The sequence below is a fragment of the Mauremys reevesii genome, unplaced genomic scaffold (assembly GCF_016161935.1).
Source record: "Mauremys reevesii isolate NIE-2019 unplaced genomic scaffold, ASM1616193v1 Contig59, whole genome shotgun sequence".
NCBI lineage: Eukaryota > Metazoa > Chordata > Testudines > Geoemydidae > Mauremys > Mauremys reevesii.
In genome coordinates this window covers 103,910-122,026 of record NW_024100872.1, presented here as the reverse complement: position 1 = coordinate 122,026, position 18,117 = coordinate 103,910, and the positions used below count along the sequence as shown (strand labels likewise).

At 43.5% G+C, this 18,117-nt stretch overlaps 1 protein-coding gene across 1 annotated transcript in view; it reads left to right on the top strand.

The window, feature by feature from the left end:
* Positions 1 to 18,117, top strand: part of LOC120394430 (ABC transporter F family member 4-like) — a 120,974-nt gene that overhangs the window by 47,271 nt on the left and 55,586 nt on the right. The window contains exons 11-18 of the mRNA XM_039518659.1: positions 1,311 to 1,337; positions 6,779 to 6,799; positions 9,384 to 9,404; positions 10,043 to 10,063; positions 13,296 to 13,316; positions 14,310 to 14,330; positions 15,186 to 15,206; positions 16,775 to 16,795. Coding sequence (XP_039374593.1) covers positions 1,311 to 1,337; positions 6,779 to 6,799; positions 9,384 to 9,404; positions 10,043 to 10,063; positions 13,296 to 13,316; positions 14,310 to 14,330; positions 15,186 to 15,206; positions 16,775 to 16,795 — 174 coding nt within the window. The remainder of the gene's footprint in view (positions 1 to 1,310; positions 1,338 to 6,778; positions 6,800 to 9,383; positions 9,405 to 10,042; positions 10,064 to 13,295; positions 13,317 to 14,309; positions 14,331 to 15,185; positions 15,207 to 16,774; positions 16,796 to 18,117) is intronic.

Here is an 18,117-nt window from a genome sequence, read left to right as displayed (position 1 = left end):
TCCTTCACCACCTTTCCTGCGGAGGCTTGAGTATAATATACTAACCAATTGGTTACAATGTGGGCACAGACCAAACCCCATGGTTTTTAGGGCACTGAAAATCAATTAGGTTCTTAAAAGAAGAATTTTATTTATAAAAAAGTAAGAGAATCACACCTGCAAAATCAGGATGGAAGGTAACTTTACAAGGTAAATAAAAAGATTTTAAACACAGAGGATTCCCCTCTGATTCTGCTTCCCAGTTACAAAACAAGAATGATTATTCCCCAAAATAGGGAAAATTTACAAGCTAAAACAAAAGATAATCTAATGCATTTCCTTGTCTTACTTACAATTTTTGTAATCTTAGATGAATCATTTTAGGTATGTGTTCAGGAAATGTTGTTCCTGCCTGGTCTCTCTCTCCATCCAGAGAGGGAACAACAGGAAGAGAGCCCAAACAACACCCTCCCACACACACACACACACCGATTTGAAAGTATCTTCTTTCCCCATTGGTCCTTCTGGTCAGGTGCCAACTAGGTTAATTGAACTGATTAACCCCTTACAGGTAAGGCAATTCAGTACAGCTGCCCTGTGTATATTTATGACACCTGATTATTAGGAAAATGGGAGACCCAGGGGCCAGTCCCCTTGTGCCATACAAAAATGCTACAGTAAGAAATGAACATTATGGCAGAAAAAAAAGGAACTCTGAATGGATTCCTCCATTGTTGTTTCTCTTTTTATACTAATTTTTGTCTATTCAAAACATTAGCAAAAGAACAGAAATCCATTTTCATGTCAGGTCTGCAAGAAATTCCCTCTGAAATCTGTGTCTCAAAACAGGGCTCAGCCACCTTTCATATTCCCCTGGTGGAAAGCCACCCATCCACCCCCTCCCCTCCCCCTCCCCACTCCTGAGAGAGAGAGAGAGAGAGAGAGAGAGAGAGAGAGAGAGAGAGAGCTATGAAGGAGTTAGTCTTAGAAATATGGGAGCAACATTTTTTTTCTCGAATAATCTTTTTTATTTATCTCACGGGATATATGTAAACTCCAGAAACAGATAACATGTAGGATCTCTAAAGCAGTAATGCTCAGCATTTCCTCTATTGCAGTAACAAGGGGAGTTTTACAATTGGGAGCTGAGTCTGTCTGGGATTTTTTTTAGAATGGACTTCACAAGGGTGTCAGATTGGAATTTGCCATTAATCTCTTGAATGGGTTCAATATCAGGCATGTTGGGAGAGTGTGTGTGTGTGAGCCTGAAGACGAGAAGCACTTCTGTTTAGCCAATGAGAAATGTTCTCTCTTTCTTTCTCTTCATACAGGTGGGAAAGAAAAGCATAATGAAAAAGGTAAGGTTTCCCAATATCCTACTTGCCCTTCAGCTGGGTCAAATCTCACTTGGTCATATGGAGAGAAGAAAAAGAAGAAGGCAAATAGATATTTTCTACATCAGTTGAAGGCATCTGTCACTGCCCCGGAAGGAGGTGCTATATGGGAGTGCTGAGCTTTTATCAGAGTGAAACCCTCTGGAACCGGAGATGAATCCGTGTTGCTAATTTTCAAACTATTTTGCTGGATTAGTTGCTAATTGTAGAAAGTTGCTTTCTTCAAACACACACATGGTTTAAACCTCTTTGTCAACATTCATGCTGATACATTGGAGAGAGTCCAGGAGAGAACAACAAAACTAATAGGTTTAGAAAACCTGACCTATGAGTAAAGTTTTAAAAAATTGGGCAGGTTTACTCATGAGAAAAGAAGACTGAGGGGGGACCTGATAACATTCTTGAAATATATTATAGGTTTTCATAAAGAGGACAATCTATTGTTCTCCCTGTCCTTCTTGCAGCACAAGAAGTAATGGGCTTAGTCTGCAACAAGGGAGGTTGTGGAATTCCCATCGTTGGAGGTTTTAAGAACAGGTTGGACAAGCACATGTCAGGGATGGTAAAGGTTTACTTGGCCCTCCCTCAGCTCAGGGAGCTGGACTACATGACCTCTTGAGGTACCTTTAAGCCCCACATTTCTATAATCAATGATAAAATGTGGTATTAGCATGGCCTGCTATGTGACAGAATCCAACTTTCATGAGCATTAAGGCCTCTAGGGATCTGGAGAAACTCCAGTTTAAGGACTTTTTTTTTTTTGGCTACAGCGAAGGAGTAGGAGACTCAATGCCAAATATGATGTACAAATGAGGTGATGAGAGGCTCAGCTTTGCATTTCCGCAGTTCTTTGTTTCCCACGTGCTGAGTCAGTCGAGTGCCTCCTCCCTGAGGGTTACTCTAGTTACAACAGCTGCTATTGGCTCCACAGGACGGATGCAGCAGTTGGAGACTGATGGGAAAACAACCCCCTGGCCATGCTCCGACTATCACATACACCACCACAGTGAAGCACTCAAAGTTCGGGGTGGTGTAGCAGACGCTATGCTGGCTCTGTGTTATCAGAGGATCCTCTGATAACCTCCTGCAGCTGTCAGCCTTGTGCTGAGGGCTCAGCATAGAGCAGCCACACAACAAGGAAGAATCTGGATCTGTGCTGGGAATCTGCAGAGTGGCCCCGTTTGGCAAAAACAATTGACTTTAAGGCCCAGTTATGTTCAGGGACGGCTTCAGACCCCAGCACGCCAAGCGCGCGCTTGGGGCAGCGTCCCGCCAGGAGGGCGGCAGGCGGCTCCGGCGGACCTCCCGCAGGCACGCCTGCGGAGGGTCCGCTGGTCCCGCGGATCCGGTGGACCTCCCGCAGACGTGCCTGCGGAGGGTCCGCTGGTCCCGCGGCTTCAGTGGAGCATCCGCAGACGTGCCTGCGGGAGGTCCACCGTTGCCGCGGGACCAGCGGACCCTCCGCAGGCACGTCTGCAGGAGGTCCACCGGAGCCGCAGGACCGGCGATCGGCAGAGCGCCCCCCGCGGTGCGCCGCCCTGCTTGGGGCGGCGAAATTACTAGAGCCACCCCTGGTTATGTTTAAGAGACGTGATAATAAGGGTAACAGGTCTTATTATTTCCTGATCTTTCTGTTTCTTTTCACTCCAGTGGGAACTGGAGCTGGCCATTACAGAGATCCAAGGGGTGGGGAAGGGTGGGGTATTACGGAAATTGGAAAATTCATTACTACATTAGACTTTTCTGATCCTGTTACTGCCTTTTTCCCCATAACTACAAACTCTGAGGTCTCAAGTAGGTAAGAAAAAATGAAATTTCTGGTGTTCTTGAGGAAAGAAATAATTAATTCTTTAGTAACCTTACTTGAAATCACAGCTGGCCCAGGAGTGGCACATAGAAAATTGTTTCTGTTATAAAGCCCTATTATCAGATGCTCAGAGCTTTGTGTAACAGCCTTGTTCTGGTCTAGAGAGGTGTCTGCTTTGTCCCTGCCCAAAGACTTTATTTCCCTTTTGGGAAGATTTTAAAGAAAAGCTATTCAGCTCTTTCTGAGAAGAGAGTGAATACATTTTCCACATTATAACAAAAAGAAGAAGGAAACTGTAAACATTTTTTGTATGGCGCAATAAGGCCCAAACGGCTGAAGGCTGAAATCTGCAATGTGAAACTGCAGTAAGTGAATATTCCTCACTGATGAGCATTGTACAGCCTTGCTCTACAGAAGCCTGCTCTAGATTTAGCCAAGTTCTGAAATGTTGAAAATCACATACTGAGCATGCAGAGTGGGCTATTCTATTAAAGAGTAGGGTGACCATATATGTTCCGTTTTCAAAGGGACAGTCCCATTTTTGGGGACTTTTTCTTATATAGGCACCTATTTCCCCCCACCCTTGTCCTGTTTTTTCACAATTGCTATTTGGTCACCCTATTAAAGAGAGATGTCCTTCATTGTGGGCCTAGGTTAGCTTTTAAGTGATTTACAGGATCTGTGCTATGCCACAGACGGCATAGTCTCCTGGGAGCACCCCTTTAATGTACCAGACCCCCAGGGGTCTATTCTGGAAGGGCAGGCCAAGCGGCTTCAATGCCTCTGAGATTGAGCCTTCAGGCTCCAGCACTCCTATTTCACACCGGGTGTTCTGACCAACAAGTTAAACTAAGACAGACCTCTGTCGGCACCTCAGTAAGTATTTGCAATGACACCGCATCCTCTTCAGAACAGCATAGGGTTTATTAGTCAGCTGGAACACAACATCAGGAAATGGTTACATTAGCATAGAGAAGCAAAGGTTAAGACATCATCCAAACTGGCCAAACCAGGGTTCCATTGAACCGTGCTGCTGAAGGAACCATCTCGGTTTCTTCTCTTTATCTCTGTCCTGTTGTCTCCCAGTCCCAGATGATCTGCTGTGTCTCTCCAAAGGCCAGGTCTTATCCTCACCTCCTGTCACCTGTTGGGCCACTGTCCTCCTCTGCAAAACATGCTGAGTTCATACGTTCCGCCTGCTGGAGTTTCCAGTTGTTTGGTGCTAGCCATGGAATCATTGAGGTTCCCCTTGTCTTTCCGGATCCTCCATTGATATGGGTCAGTGTACAAGAGTTTGCCAGGGCTCAACCCTCTCCGGGGCGGTGGGGAGCCACGCTGGCTCACTGCACCCCGTTGGTTCCAGGGAATTGGCCAGGCCAGGAGGTCTCTCCTCGGTAGCCCTTGCTGTAGCCAGCCTCACTGCGGTTAGCTCGGCCCTGGCTCAGGGCGGGGCAACACCGTGAAGTCTGGGTTCGGGCCCTCCGTCAGGGCTGAGCAGTAGCAATAGTTTTAATCCCAGGCCCTAGGTCAGGGTGGGGCAACAAATGCTGAGTCAGGGGGCTCAGGCCCTCAGGCAAGGCTGAGCAGTAACAACAGGCTCCAGCCTCCTCAGGCCAGGGAGAGGGGGAGTCTGCCACCCAGGAGTTGGGCTGCAGGGGGGATGCAGGCCCTTCCACTCCACTATTTCCCAGCCTGGGGCTCTAGCAGCGGCTGAAGATCTGCTACTTAGTCAGTGGGGATCCTGGCTGCAACACACCGACATAGGCTCTGGTAGTGCTGCAGCCAGACTGGGGTCGGCTGCCCCCGTGTTACTTCCACACTCCCCCTCGTGCCCTACCTGGGTCCTGGTGTTGGCCTCTGGGGGATCCAGAAGCATGGGTTCATCGGGGCAGCGGTTGGTCGGCAGGCCCGGCAACTCCTCTGGGTAACGGGTGCAGAGCAGGTCCGACAACTCCTCCGGATAGCTGGCGCGGGGCAGATCCGGTAACTACTCCAGATAGCTGGTGCCAGGCAGGCTGGGCAACTCCTCCAGATAGCTGGTGCGGGGCAGGCCTGGCAACTCCTCTGGATAGCAGGCACGGGGCAGGCTCAGCCAGTCTGGATGGCCACCTTGGGCCGCAGGAGCTTCCCAGTCGTGGGCTCCACTGGGGACATCTGCTCTCTCCAGCGGCTGGGCTCCTACTGAGCTCTGAGGGTTAGCCTTTATAGTTTCGGGTCGCCGCCTGACTCTCTAAGGGGTGGGCTCAGAGCTCCCTAGCTCCGCCCACTCTGACCGCTGGATGGGCTCTTCCTCCTCCGGGGCTGTGGGGAGCCACACCGCCTCACTACAGTCAGTTTCAGCCAGTCCTCAGGGACCCGTTCATACCATCCCAGATGGTTACATGACACATACACCTCATGTCTATTGCTCTGCCAACATTTTTGCCCTGCACCCACTGGGTAGCAATCCCAAGTCACATGAGTCAGTGCCACGCGTATCAGTCATAAAATACTACAAAAAATCCACACATTCGTCACACCAACTTGGCAGAATGGCTCCAGACCAGCTCAGTGTGTGGCAAAAGAGATCCTCTTCCTTCATTGTCTCTTTTTATGGCCCCAAGCATGCAATGGGATCTCTGCTGTTAACTTTCACACCTGTGCAGAATTCCACTGCCGTCAGCTGGACTCCGCAAGGTTACAGGTCTCACCTGCCTAGAACCAATTTCAGACTCAGGACCAGAAATGTCTCTCAGTGTTCTAGAGAACTATGCACAGAGCTGGGAGCCAGGAGGACCTGCAAATACTGAGTTCTTCATACAGCTGGTGGAATGATCAGGACCTAATAAGGTCACGTCTAAATCTATTCAAGACATGTTTCTAGCACATGCCTTTGCCTCATCAGAAAGAATAAAAAGAATAAACTGACCAGGTGCGTGAGGTAATAACTTTTATTGGACTAACCTCTACTGGGGAGAGAGACAAGCTTTTGAGCTTACACAGAGTTCTTCCTCAGGTCTGGGGAACATACACGAATGTCAACACTAAATACACGGTATAGTAGATTGTTTAGCATAAGTGGTTAACATACACTGTAAGAGACTATTCAAGGTGAAACGGCCTGTTAACATTTCTGCATTTGATAAAAAGGTGGGATTACTTATGGGTTACAGATTTTTGTATTAACCCATAAATCCAGTGCTTTTATTAAGACCAGGATTTTTAGTAACTAGCAAAGTTATGAAATTAATCTCCCAGGCTCATCTTTGGAAGGTGTTGTGCAGGTTCCTTTAAGGAAGAGGACTGAGACGTTAGACATGGAGTGACTGTTTAGTACAAATGTTCACCCACAGGTGGTAAAGTGATTTATCTTTGTCATTTTTCTTTGTGAGTCCATTTGATCATGATTGTCTGGTTTCACCCACACAGTTGTTATTGGGGCAGTTAGTGCCCTGGAAGAGGTTCACCACATGTTGTGATAAGCAGGTGTAGGACACATGAATCTTGCTCACTCCATATATCACCCCTCAGTTCTCATCCTCAAAGGAGAGGAATAACATTCACCAACCCTCCCAAAATAAAATGATGCCTATATTAAGAAGTGTTTTTTCCTTTGCAGATGAACTCCAGACAAACGCAGGTACGTTTTGCATTGACTTTTCAAATGTAAATGTCAATTCAGTTCTATGCTGAAAAACAGATGCAAATAGAAATGCAGTTTTTCGAGTGCTTGCACATGTCCGTTCCGAGTTAGTTGTGTGCTCGCCCCAAGCACAGCTACTGGAATATTTTTCCTCTAGCGGCATCCATGGACAGGGATAAAGCGAGACCCACACTGGGCCGCTGTCCCTCTCTGACATCTTGGCAGCTGCCGGCACTGTCACCTGTGCCGGCACCACAAACACCACGAAGGGAGGTGCAACCCCCTTCCCACCAGCATGATGACCAGTTTGTGGCACCATCCAACCCAGAAGTTTATGCAGCGGCTAGAAACATACTGATTCTGCAAGTACCAGATTCGCCAGGGGCACAAGGAGACGCTCGGCAGGCACCGCTTGCCAGCTCTGCGATGGCGACAAGCTTCAGGCTGGTACCAAGGCCACTCTCCAGGGGAAAGCCTCCCCATATCACCTTATTACCTACAGATATGAATAAACTTCTTAGGTCAGTTTCATAGTAGAGATGATGAGGTGCTGAGCTGAAAAGTTCAGAATCAATTCCATAAATTATAATCCAATAGGCAGTCCATGTGCAGAATCTGTACAAATTCTTCCATGAGAAATAGCAGGGAAATCAAGAGCACACCTGGAGACCTCAGTCTTGTCACTTGAAACCTCCCCTGATAAGGTTCAAGTGGACTTGAAATGAAAAAAGGATCGGGTCCCAAAGTTCTTTTAGAGATCTCTGGCAGACTGCAATAACCTCCTGACAGCAGGTAACACAAGGACTAGTAATGTACACAGTTGCTTTTTACAGTCAAGTCCTATTTCCTGTCTATACACAGATAATTAGTTGAATTGATTAGCATAAGGTCATTAACCACTCAAAGGTTCATTGGTAGTTTAATACAAACTTCAAAGAGAAATAAAGACAATGATATTATTACATCTCATGTTTCATCTAATTGCTAATATTTCCTTTAGATATCTGAATGATTAGAATATAGTAACAGACAGGAACAGAAGTTTACCATCCACAAGCTAATAAAATCACATTGTTAACATCTAACAAGATACAGGTACACACAGGCCAATATAATTAGCATTTACTTCTAATTCCCTACAATATAGGTTTACATTTCAAACACTCTGCCTTATCTAACATGACTTTGATAGCTATTCATAAGAAATTGCCCATCATTTCAATACTTCCCTTACAAGTTCTTAAAGGTTGATCTGGGGCCACTTTAGCGTGCTGGTTGCTTTACCCCTTCTGGTTCAATGTCACAGGTGGGCTTTTCAAAAGTGCCTAAATAATTTAGGACCACAATTGTCACTGAAAGTCAATAGAACATTTGCTACTCGGTAATTATTTAGGGCCAGACACACAAATGGACCTAACCCCCAGATTTTGGCATCATTGAGATCCAGAAACCGCACACTAAGCTGCAGTCAAACCCTGTATGCACTCACTCGGTGCTAAATTTTGGGGTTAAAAGTATCCTTGGTGTCTAAATTTCTGCCTCTGGGCATGTGCACTGCTACCTTCCTCTAGGCTTCTGGCCGTCTATCTCCCACATAAACCCCAGAGCAATCTTTAAGCCAGAATAAAACATATAGGCAAACCAGGTCTGCTTCTTTATCTAAGTAGTCTTAAACTAAGATGAGGACAACCTATAAATACGGGTTTTGTTTGAACGCCATAGAAGGGAGCTGTTAACAATGTGCCACAGGCACCTCTGGAGAAAAGGCTTCACCTGACTTTCTCACAGGGCATCTTTGAAATCATCCATGGTGGCTGTACTGTATCTTTCCTCACTGAGATACAGGCCACACAAAGGCAAAGGCTCACCCTGTAGCCATTCAGCACCACTATGATGAGCTGGATAGAGAACAAGAGTGGTTGACACAGGGTTGCTGTCCCTGATGTTCAGAGACTAAGCATCTGTGTCACTGGGGCCTTTCAAACAACCATCAGGGGCACTACAAATGTGAGGCATTCCACTCTCTGCATGAGCCTAAGGGGCTTCCTGTACTGCTGTGGTCTTCAGATCCCTACTGGACCTTGACCTCTCTGCTGACCGCTCCGTCATCTGCTCCAAAGACTCCAAATATATGTATGAAGGGAGGGAAAGACAAGCTCATTTGGCACCTCAGAATTCAGATCAAGAACTGAATGAGTCCTGCAATCTGTGCACCCCTCCTACACCTAGCACGTGTCTACCCAGGGCAGATCTAAGGTACATGGCTGATGCCCATGTTGTACAATTTCTGTGGCTCAAAGAACAATTAGTCCAACTCCACAGATGTCAAACTGGCAGCATTGCAAGAAGGAAATGTACAAAGTGGCATCTCAAAGGTTGCTGCATTCCTATGGATAATTGTGATTCTGTGATTCTGGAGGGTATGGGTCAGGACAGACAGTCAGAATTGGAAAGGGATGGGGGAACTTGACTGGGAGTGATTTAGGCTGAATTATTCTAACCCTGGCAAACTAAGTTATTTTCTCAACTTGTACATTAAAATAAGTTCCTCTGTTGAAAACTTCACTTTTGTCTTTCTTAGATAAAGGACCAGGACTAAAGGGTAAGTCCCCAGGCCAAAAAATATGATTTAAATTTGTTTTTTGTTTTTTTGTTTGATACGCCTACATTACTGTGCATAGTAATAGGGTAATAAATGGACTTATTTGGGATGCAGCTCTGCCATGTGTTTTTTCCATACTGTGATTAGATGGTCTATGGTACATGGCAGTTTCCAATGCTGCATATTTTTGGATGATCAAAGAATGATTATTCGAACTCCACAGATGTCAATCTGGCAGGAACATGAGAAGGAAATGTACAAAGTGAGATCTCAAATGTTGCTGCATTACTGTGGAAGATGCATCTGAAGAAGTTGGGTTTTTACACATGGAAGCTTATGCCCTAACAAATGTTAGTCTTTAAGGTGCCACCAAACTCCTCATTGTTTTTGTGGATACAGACTGACATGGCTACCTCACTGACACTGTGGAGGATTGTGACTGGGTCTGTTTCAGGACAGTGTCTATGGACAGGGATAGGCAATTAAAATTGGGAAGGTGTGAGGGAACTTGATTGGGAGGGGTTCAGGCTGAATGATTTCTCACTCTGGAGATTTCTTCTATTTCTACAAGCTATTATCTCAGCTTGTAAAATGAATATAAGTCCCTGTGTTGAAAAGTTCACTTTTGTCTTCCTCAGAAAAACTAAGATTCTGGAGAGGTAAGTCCCTGCTGGTTTGTGTTTGTTCCAGTCACAGAGAGTAACAACCTGGAAGTGATACCGTATTTTAATTTCTAGTAATCTCTGTGTCCTAAACTATGGTAAATGCACATTATATTAGAGGGGCCATCTTTGTAAGTAGCCAGGGGGTGCTCGACTGCCACTCCACCCCAGGCCCTGCCCCCACTCTACCCATTCTCCCATCCCCATCCTCGCCTCTTCCCACCCTCTTTTCCCGTGGGTGCTCTAGCCCCGGGGCACCCAGGGAGTCAGTGTCTATGCATCAAATAAACTATGCTGGCTGTATGTCATTCTGACTGCAGGCCTGGAACAGCACAACTTCTGTAAACCCCTTCAGTCTGTGCCTTGTGACCAAGAACTCCAAGTGGGGTTTGTGCTTGGGGGTATGCAGCTGGAGGAGGAGCAGAGCTGTGTCAGGAGAGTAGGGGGGAAAAGTGAAGCTGGGGAGTGCAGAAATGATGTGTGATGAGTAGGCAGAGTTGATGAGGGGGTGGGAGAGATGCGAGGTCAGGAAGCACAAAATGAATTGATGTGGGGTTGGGAGGAAGCACAGAATTAGTTGTTTTGATTTTTGGAAGAAGCTGGAAACTCTTCACAATCAGACAGCACTTTCCACTAATGTGTGAAATCTGATCTCAGCTGGGTTTTCTGGTGCTCCTGCAGCAGGGGACAAAATCACCTTACTCATTATAAATATATGAGAATCAGCAACACTGATTGTCACCCACACAATGGTCATGACAGGAAGAGTTCAGAAGACAGGCCAAAAAAACCATGAGTTAATTGTTTGTTTTCAATACAATGATTTTGAGGGCTTAATTTGTGATTTTTGAACTTCTTGGTTTGACAAGGCCATATTTGATAGACCTAGTGAAAGTGAATGTAAATGGAAACTGGAGCCACAGGGCATGAAAATTGCTTGGCGAGTAAGAAAATAAGTGTTAAAAATGCCTGGCTATTCAGGGAAACTGGAATTGTTCGCAGATTCAGTAGAAGGCTGGTCCCCTATATTGAAAGACTGGAAGTGTACACAATGGTTAATGGCATGAATGATGAGAGAAAGGTGGTGTTTTTACTGAGTTTAATGGAGTCTTAAATAGATAACCTGCTGCCTAACCTATGAGCTCACATTAAACCCACAGACAAAACATCTGCTATGTGGAGCTGGTGAATAATGGAGTTTTGACACATTGGCAATTCCAAAGATCCTCCCCAAAAGAAATGATCTGTTTTATTTTTAAAAAATCAAAATGGTCCATTTAGATTTTGACCATGTTTATATTTGTTTTGGATAAAAAAATTAAATAGATGTTTTTTAATAAATAGATGTTTTTAACTGAAAAATTGAAATATTTCCTTTAGAAAGTGTCATAATGAAATATTTTGATTTCCTCAGAACTTTTTTTAAAGATTTTTTTTTCTGACCAACAATTTAGAAAAACTAACATGAATTCCTGAAAAGTTTCAATGTTGCTGAATCTGCAAATTTCATCCAAAAAAGTTTTCATGATTTGTTTTGCCCGGCTTGATTGTGGAAATTCTATTATATCGATTATTTCCAAAGTCATTGGTTTCTGCTTTAATAAATGGTATCCAAACAAAAATGAAACCATTCCTGAATATGTGGCTGAAGTAAGCAAATTTTGATAAATGTTAGCATTCCTCACTCAGTCTTCTCTTCTCCAAACTAAATCATTCCATTTTTTTTCAATGTTCCCTCATAGGTCATATTTTCTAGAACTTTAATCATTTTTGTTGCTCTTCTCTGGACTTGCTCCAATTTATCCACATCTTTCCTGAAATGTGGCACCCATAACTGGACACAATACTCCAGCTGAGGCCTAATCATCTCAGAGTAGAGTGGAAGAATCTCTTCTCCTGTCTTGCTTACAACACTCCTGCTAATACAGCCCAGAATGATGTTTGAGGGTTTTTGCAACAGTGTTACTCTGTAGACTCATATTTAGCTTGTGATCCACTATGACCACCCCCCAGATCTCTTTCTGCGGTAGTCGTTCTTAGACAGACATTTTCCATTTTGTATGTGTGCAGCTGATTGTTCCTTCCTAAATTGAGTTATTTGCATTTGTCCGTATTGAATGTTATCCTGTTTACTTCAGACCATTTCTCTGGTTTATCCAGATTATTTTGAATTTTCATCCTCTCCTCCAAAGCACTTGCAACCCCTCCCAGCTTGGTATCATGGGCAAACTTTAGAAATGTACCCTCTATGCCATCATTTAAATAATTGATGAAGATATTGAACAGAACTGGACCCAGAACTGATCTCTTTGGGACCCCACTTGATATGCCATTCCAGCTAGACTGGGAACCACTGATAATGGCTCTCTGGGAAGTTTTTCAAACCAGTTACACACCCACCATAAAGTAGCTCCATCTAGTTTGTATTTTCCTAATTTGTTCATGAGAAGGTTATGTGAGGCAGTATCAAAATCCTTACTAAAGTAATTATATACCACATCTACCACTTCTTTCCTATCCGCAAGAATTGCTACCCTGTCAAAGAAAGCTATCAGGTTGGAGTGACATGATTTGTTCTTGACATGTCCATGCTGACTTACTTATCACCTTAATAGCTTCTAGGTACTCAGTGCAATTCATTTAGCTCATGAGCATTTGGTATTTGCCCTAAATGAGGACTAAACTTTTTCTGATAACAGTGTGATTTTGGCTTTCCCCCAAAGGGCTAGAGATTTCCTTGTACCCTCAAGCAATTGCAACTGTCCTACTGTCCTACAATAATTATAGCTCTGTCAATAGACAAAAATATGATGGTACAAGCCATGAACTTTAGGAAAACTATTTTTTCTGTATCATGTTGCTGTGTCATGGAAACCTATTGGTTAAATTACCCCAAATTTGGGTCTCCAACCAAGCCAGGTCCCCCATATGGCACATCAGAATTGAAAACACTGCAAGGAATTGGGTAGAGTTTAGGAAAGTCGAGCTATAACAGAAAGCTAGTCTAAACCTTAACTAAAGCAGACCTTGCAATCTACTATAATAACTATTACCATTTTATATTTTTCTCCACTCTAGGAAGGCAATTTTTTCTAAAAACCCCCACCATTCCTAAGAAACAAGACTATCTACTTAATAATATTATTCTGACATTTTAACACTGAATAAACACGGATCTCCTCTTGACTTTGATACACAATGACACTGTATATTTTGTTTGTTTGCTCAGGGTCAAAAAGAGGGGAAAAAGGTAAGATTGCATTGACTTTTAAACAAGCAAAACTATTGTTATAAAACAACAGGAAGAAACCCTCCCAAATGTTTTTGATCCTCCTTGCACTTAAGACTTTCCCAGTCATTGGTTAATGGAAATATAGTATTGCTTACTAGATGTATTTTATACTAATTTCGGCAAAGTTCTGTTAAACAATCCACCAAATCTGGAAACATATGCACACATTGAAAATATTGCTTTTTATTGTGCAAATTCATACAAAATGGAAGTGTTATTTTCTGTTTGAGCAGTCACTCCGAGAGGGACAAACTTTACCCTCAGACTCACCTGTACTTTATTGTACTTGAAGGCAGAGGATCAAGAGCAATGAACCATGTGGGTTTTCATCTCACCTGTGCTACCTCCCAAAAGTGTTTTCAGTGAAACACACAGTGAGGTGATTAATGAATGAATTGTTTCACAAGTTGAAGTTAATTTGAAGGGTTTATTAGCATTATAGTTGAGAGATTGAACACTGCTATTTTTTCTAAGATTAGTAAATGAAAATTTTGCTTGTAAGAAAGACAGTAATATGATTCTGTTCCTGCTATCAGCTAGTGTTATCAGAATTTGGTTAAAATCTGATCAGGTTTTGCTCCCAAATTGGTTTGGTAACACTGCAAGCTTGGTAATAATGGAAGCCTGCAGCATATCTGAAACTGGTTGCCATTTCCTGTATTTGGTAGTGGATTTTGATGGCCCAGTGGCAGAGAAACTGGGGGGGATTCAGTGTTTCTGTAGGTCTGAGGTGTATTTTACACTTGCATTTGATGGTGGGAGATTCTGCAGCATTTCCAGTGAGGGGAGCTGGATGAGAATATAAATTAAGGGGTGGGGTAGAATAAGAGGGTTCGACAATGGGGGCTGAGGGATGCATGGGCAGCAATTATTCACCCTGGGAATTCCATCTCTGTTGAAAACAATGTCTGTGAGAAAACTATGAAGATGATTTGATGATTTTTCTTTCAGTCCAAGTCCAAGATGTGGAGGGTAAGTTTCCAGTTGCTTTCTGAACATTGCCAGCCAAACAGAATAACGCTCTGGGAGTGATCCCATATAATTACTTTCAGATGTCACTACTAAGCACAGAGCCCTTTGTTTTCTCCTGGGTTTTCTTTCCATCCAGATTAATTCAGAGGTGGTTAATTAGGAAGGTTTGTGGCTTCCAGGGCAAGGGGCAGATTCTGCCTGGCCTTGGTGCAAGTGCACAGTGTGAATGGGCAGGGAGTAAAGACCCCTTCCTCTCACATGGCAGACTGTCAAGCCTTGTGTTCAGGGGAACACAGGCACTCCGTTGTCTCTGCTCCCTTGGTGTGTACAGTGCCCTATAGGGGGCAGGGACAATGGGTCTGCTCCTCCTGCAGCCCATATGCTGGACATTTTGGTAAATATGTCAGAGAAATTTTACTTTATCAACTGAATTTATCACAGGGTGACAATAGAGCAAATGGGAAAAGGATTTTCACTGGTTACGATAGGGTAGAATTATCTAAACTACAATCAAACAGCACCATAGCCCAGGTGAGCCAGCAAAATGTAGACGGGGAGAGCTCAGACTGATTCTCCCTGGCCTCCAATGTCACAGACATGCCAGCTCAGAAACACCATAAGTTGAACCTTCTGTAGGTCAGAATGATACATGTGTGTTTCTGAATGATTGGCTATAGATAATTGTGACTTTGCATGATAGCTCAGGTCTCCTTCTGTCCCCTGACATGCTTTGTGCCCTGTTTGCTCCATTTGCACTATCTGGGCCATGGAAAGGAAAAGGAACAGTGCAGAGAATCTGCCCCAAACTCCCTTTAGAAATAACCAATAAAGTTCCCATGTTGATTTTTCTTTCAGAAGGAGTCCAAGTGACAGAGGGTACGTTCTCAGAATACCATTTTAAGAATGACATATTACTATATTTTCTTCAGGACTTTCATCCTAGTTCAATAGCAAGCATTTTTTTCCTTCTCCCTTTTTCACTAGAACTCCCATTATACTTCCTGGAACGTAGATTAGCTCACAGGAGGGTTAGTTAGCAAAGCCCATTTCTCCGAGTTTCAGAATCTCACCCCCTCCTCCCCTTCCCATGTGGCAGAGGGGGTGTGTCAGAGGGAAAAACTATTTCACCTTTCCAGTGTACTTTGTTTTGTCTTATTGGGAGCTGGGGGGAGGTGGGGAGTTATGATTAATATATATATATATATATTTCTAAATGAAGATTTATTAATCAGCACACGCTGTTTGCTGAAGCATAATGGTCTTCAGTGCCACAAAAAACTTCCCTGTTATAAGATGGCTGCCATTTTCCTTTGTTCTCAGTATTAGTGAAGCCCCAGTGCCCTCAATTATGTAGACTTTTTGCACAGGGCATCTCTCACTCATTGCTATCACAAGAACTGAAGGCCCAACTGAGATGGATGCCACCTCCATGTCCCTCTTCTTCCCAGGTCTCATCTTTGCATCCTGTCACCAGAGAGGCTGCTGTGACATTTGTTATGGCACTTAGGACATACTTCGTAGCATTTGCCACAGCAGATTTGATTGGACCAGTATGGTTCTGTATCTCTTGCATTGGCTTATCATTGATGATTCAGAAAAAATGCCTTAGTTAAAGTGAAGTAGGATCTGCACTCAGAAATATTTTGGCTCATTCAAAACCTTCAGGATATGGTTTATCTCATAGCATGTGTTTGAAACTAAAAATGTGTTAAATTATTGTTTATTCATATCAAGGAAATGACAAAGCTCAATTCTGCCCTGGCAATTTGGAAGTGGCACATGGCTCCATAGGGACCCTAACCAGCTGGTGTAAATTAGTGCAGTAATGGCTCTGAGCTAATACTGTATACGGTTTGCCACATCATGTTCAATAAACCCTATCTACTTTTTGAGTCTGAGGTAGAGGTGGCTCCAAATGGCATTTTTCCCACAGAAAAGTTCACCTCTGTAGACTGCATCTCCTCCGATGAACCTCTTGGTGAGGGGAGTCTGTTCATTATGGTCTCACTGGCCCATATAAGAGAATGGGACCTGAGGTTACCAAACAAAAACTCTCTCAAACTTTCCACCAAAATATGTAAATTTTCACCTAAAACCAAATATTTTTGGTTTGGGATTTTTTTTATGATAAATTCAACATTTTCTTTGTTAAACAGAATATTTTTGTAAAAAAACAAAAAACACAACGTTTTGTTGTAAAACCAATCATCCATTGAAAAATGGTTTCAAGAGAATTTTCAACCAAGTCTAATTTCAGTCTCTGAAATTAAGCATCTAACTGATGCTTCAGAAATGTGTTGGATTACAGGAAACTCGAATATGCATCCACCATCTATGTTGCCCCTTGTCAAAATGTCCCAAGGACAGTCATTTTATTCTGTAGGATAAATGTGAACATAAAAATATATAAAAATCTAAATATTTGGATTTTTTTTCTTTTTCAGAAATACCTGAGATCGTTGACAGTAAGTCCACTTTAATGTCACACTGTTTTCACTCACAGAGGATTTTATCATGATGGCTTTGTTTTGTCTCCTTGGTCCTGTGGAGAGAGACAGTCTGAGCCCTGAGGTGCTTTTGGCCTGAGAGAAAAGAATGGGATACACAGTACAGAAGACAGTGTGTTGCACTTCCCCATCAGAGAACAGTTAGTCCATGGCAAGCTGGGGTATGAATCAATAATGCATTAGCTGTCCTTGTGGACCCTGATGGCACACACTAACAATTCCCTAATGTGCTTTTATCTACTCTGCTTTGAAGCAGGAGAAGTTGAATGTGCACTAGAGAACTGATAGTGTGCGGCAGCAGGGTCTACATAGACAATACATGGCCCAATATTGCATTGTAGATTTACATCCAAGTTTGCTGTGCACTCACTATTCATCCATAGAGAACAACCAATACATAACTTAGCAGGATTCCACCTTCCTTCCCCCTGCTTTGCATCTCCAGAGAGGGCCAAGTACATGAATTAGCCCTTTCTCCTCCCATTGTCCCTTTGTCTCCAAGATCTGCAGGTGCCATGAATGGGAGGACAGTTCAGGGGTGCATTATTTAGGAGTTTTATATTCCCAATTCTTTCCTGTCACACTGCATTAGTGGAAGTAGGGGACTATTTATGGGGATGGGGATGGCTTGTGGGGATGGCCAGGGAGAGTGAGAGGGGACTCTACACCAGTGAACTGTTGGAGGTTCACGAGCTGAAGCAGCTGTGAACCTGAGTTACTTTAATTGAATTGTGTCATTAGAACTGACCCCACACTTGGTAAGGCAACTCCCATCTTTTCATGTACACCTCTACCTCGATATAACGCTGTCCTTGGGAACCAAAAAATCTCACCGCATTATAGGTGAAACTGCTTTATATCAAACTTGCTTTGAGCCACGGGTGTGCGCAGCCCTGCCCCTCATGGAAAACTGCTTTATATCCAAATTTGTGTTATATCAGGTCATGTTATATCAGGGTAGAGGTGTACTGTGTATATATATCTTCCTACTGTATTTTCTACTCCATGCATCTGATGAAATGGGTTTTAGCCCACGAAAGCTTCTGCTCAAATACATTTGTTAATCTCTAAGGTGCACAAGTACTCCTCGTTGTTTTTGAGTTACTAATGCCACTCCGTTTCATTGTGGAAGGGTTTTTGAAATATGCATGTAGCTCCCTACACACTAGCACCGAAATAATTCAGTCAAAATAACTACTTAGCCCTGAAGATTAAAGGACAATTTGTGATGTTACCTAGTGCTCCCCACAGTGGATTGAAACACTTTTGTGTATGGATGC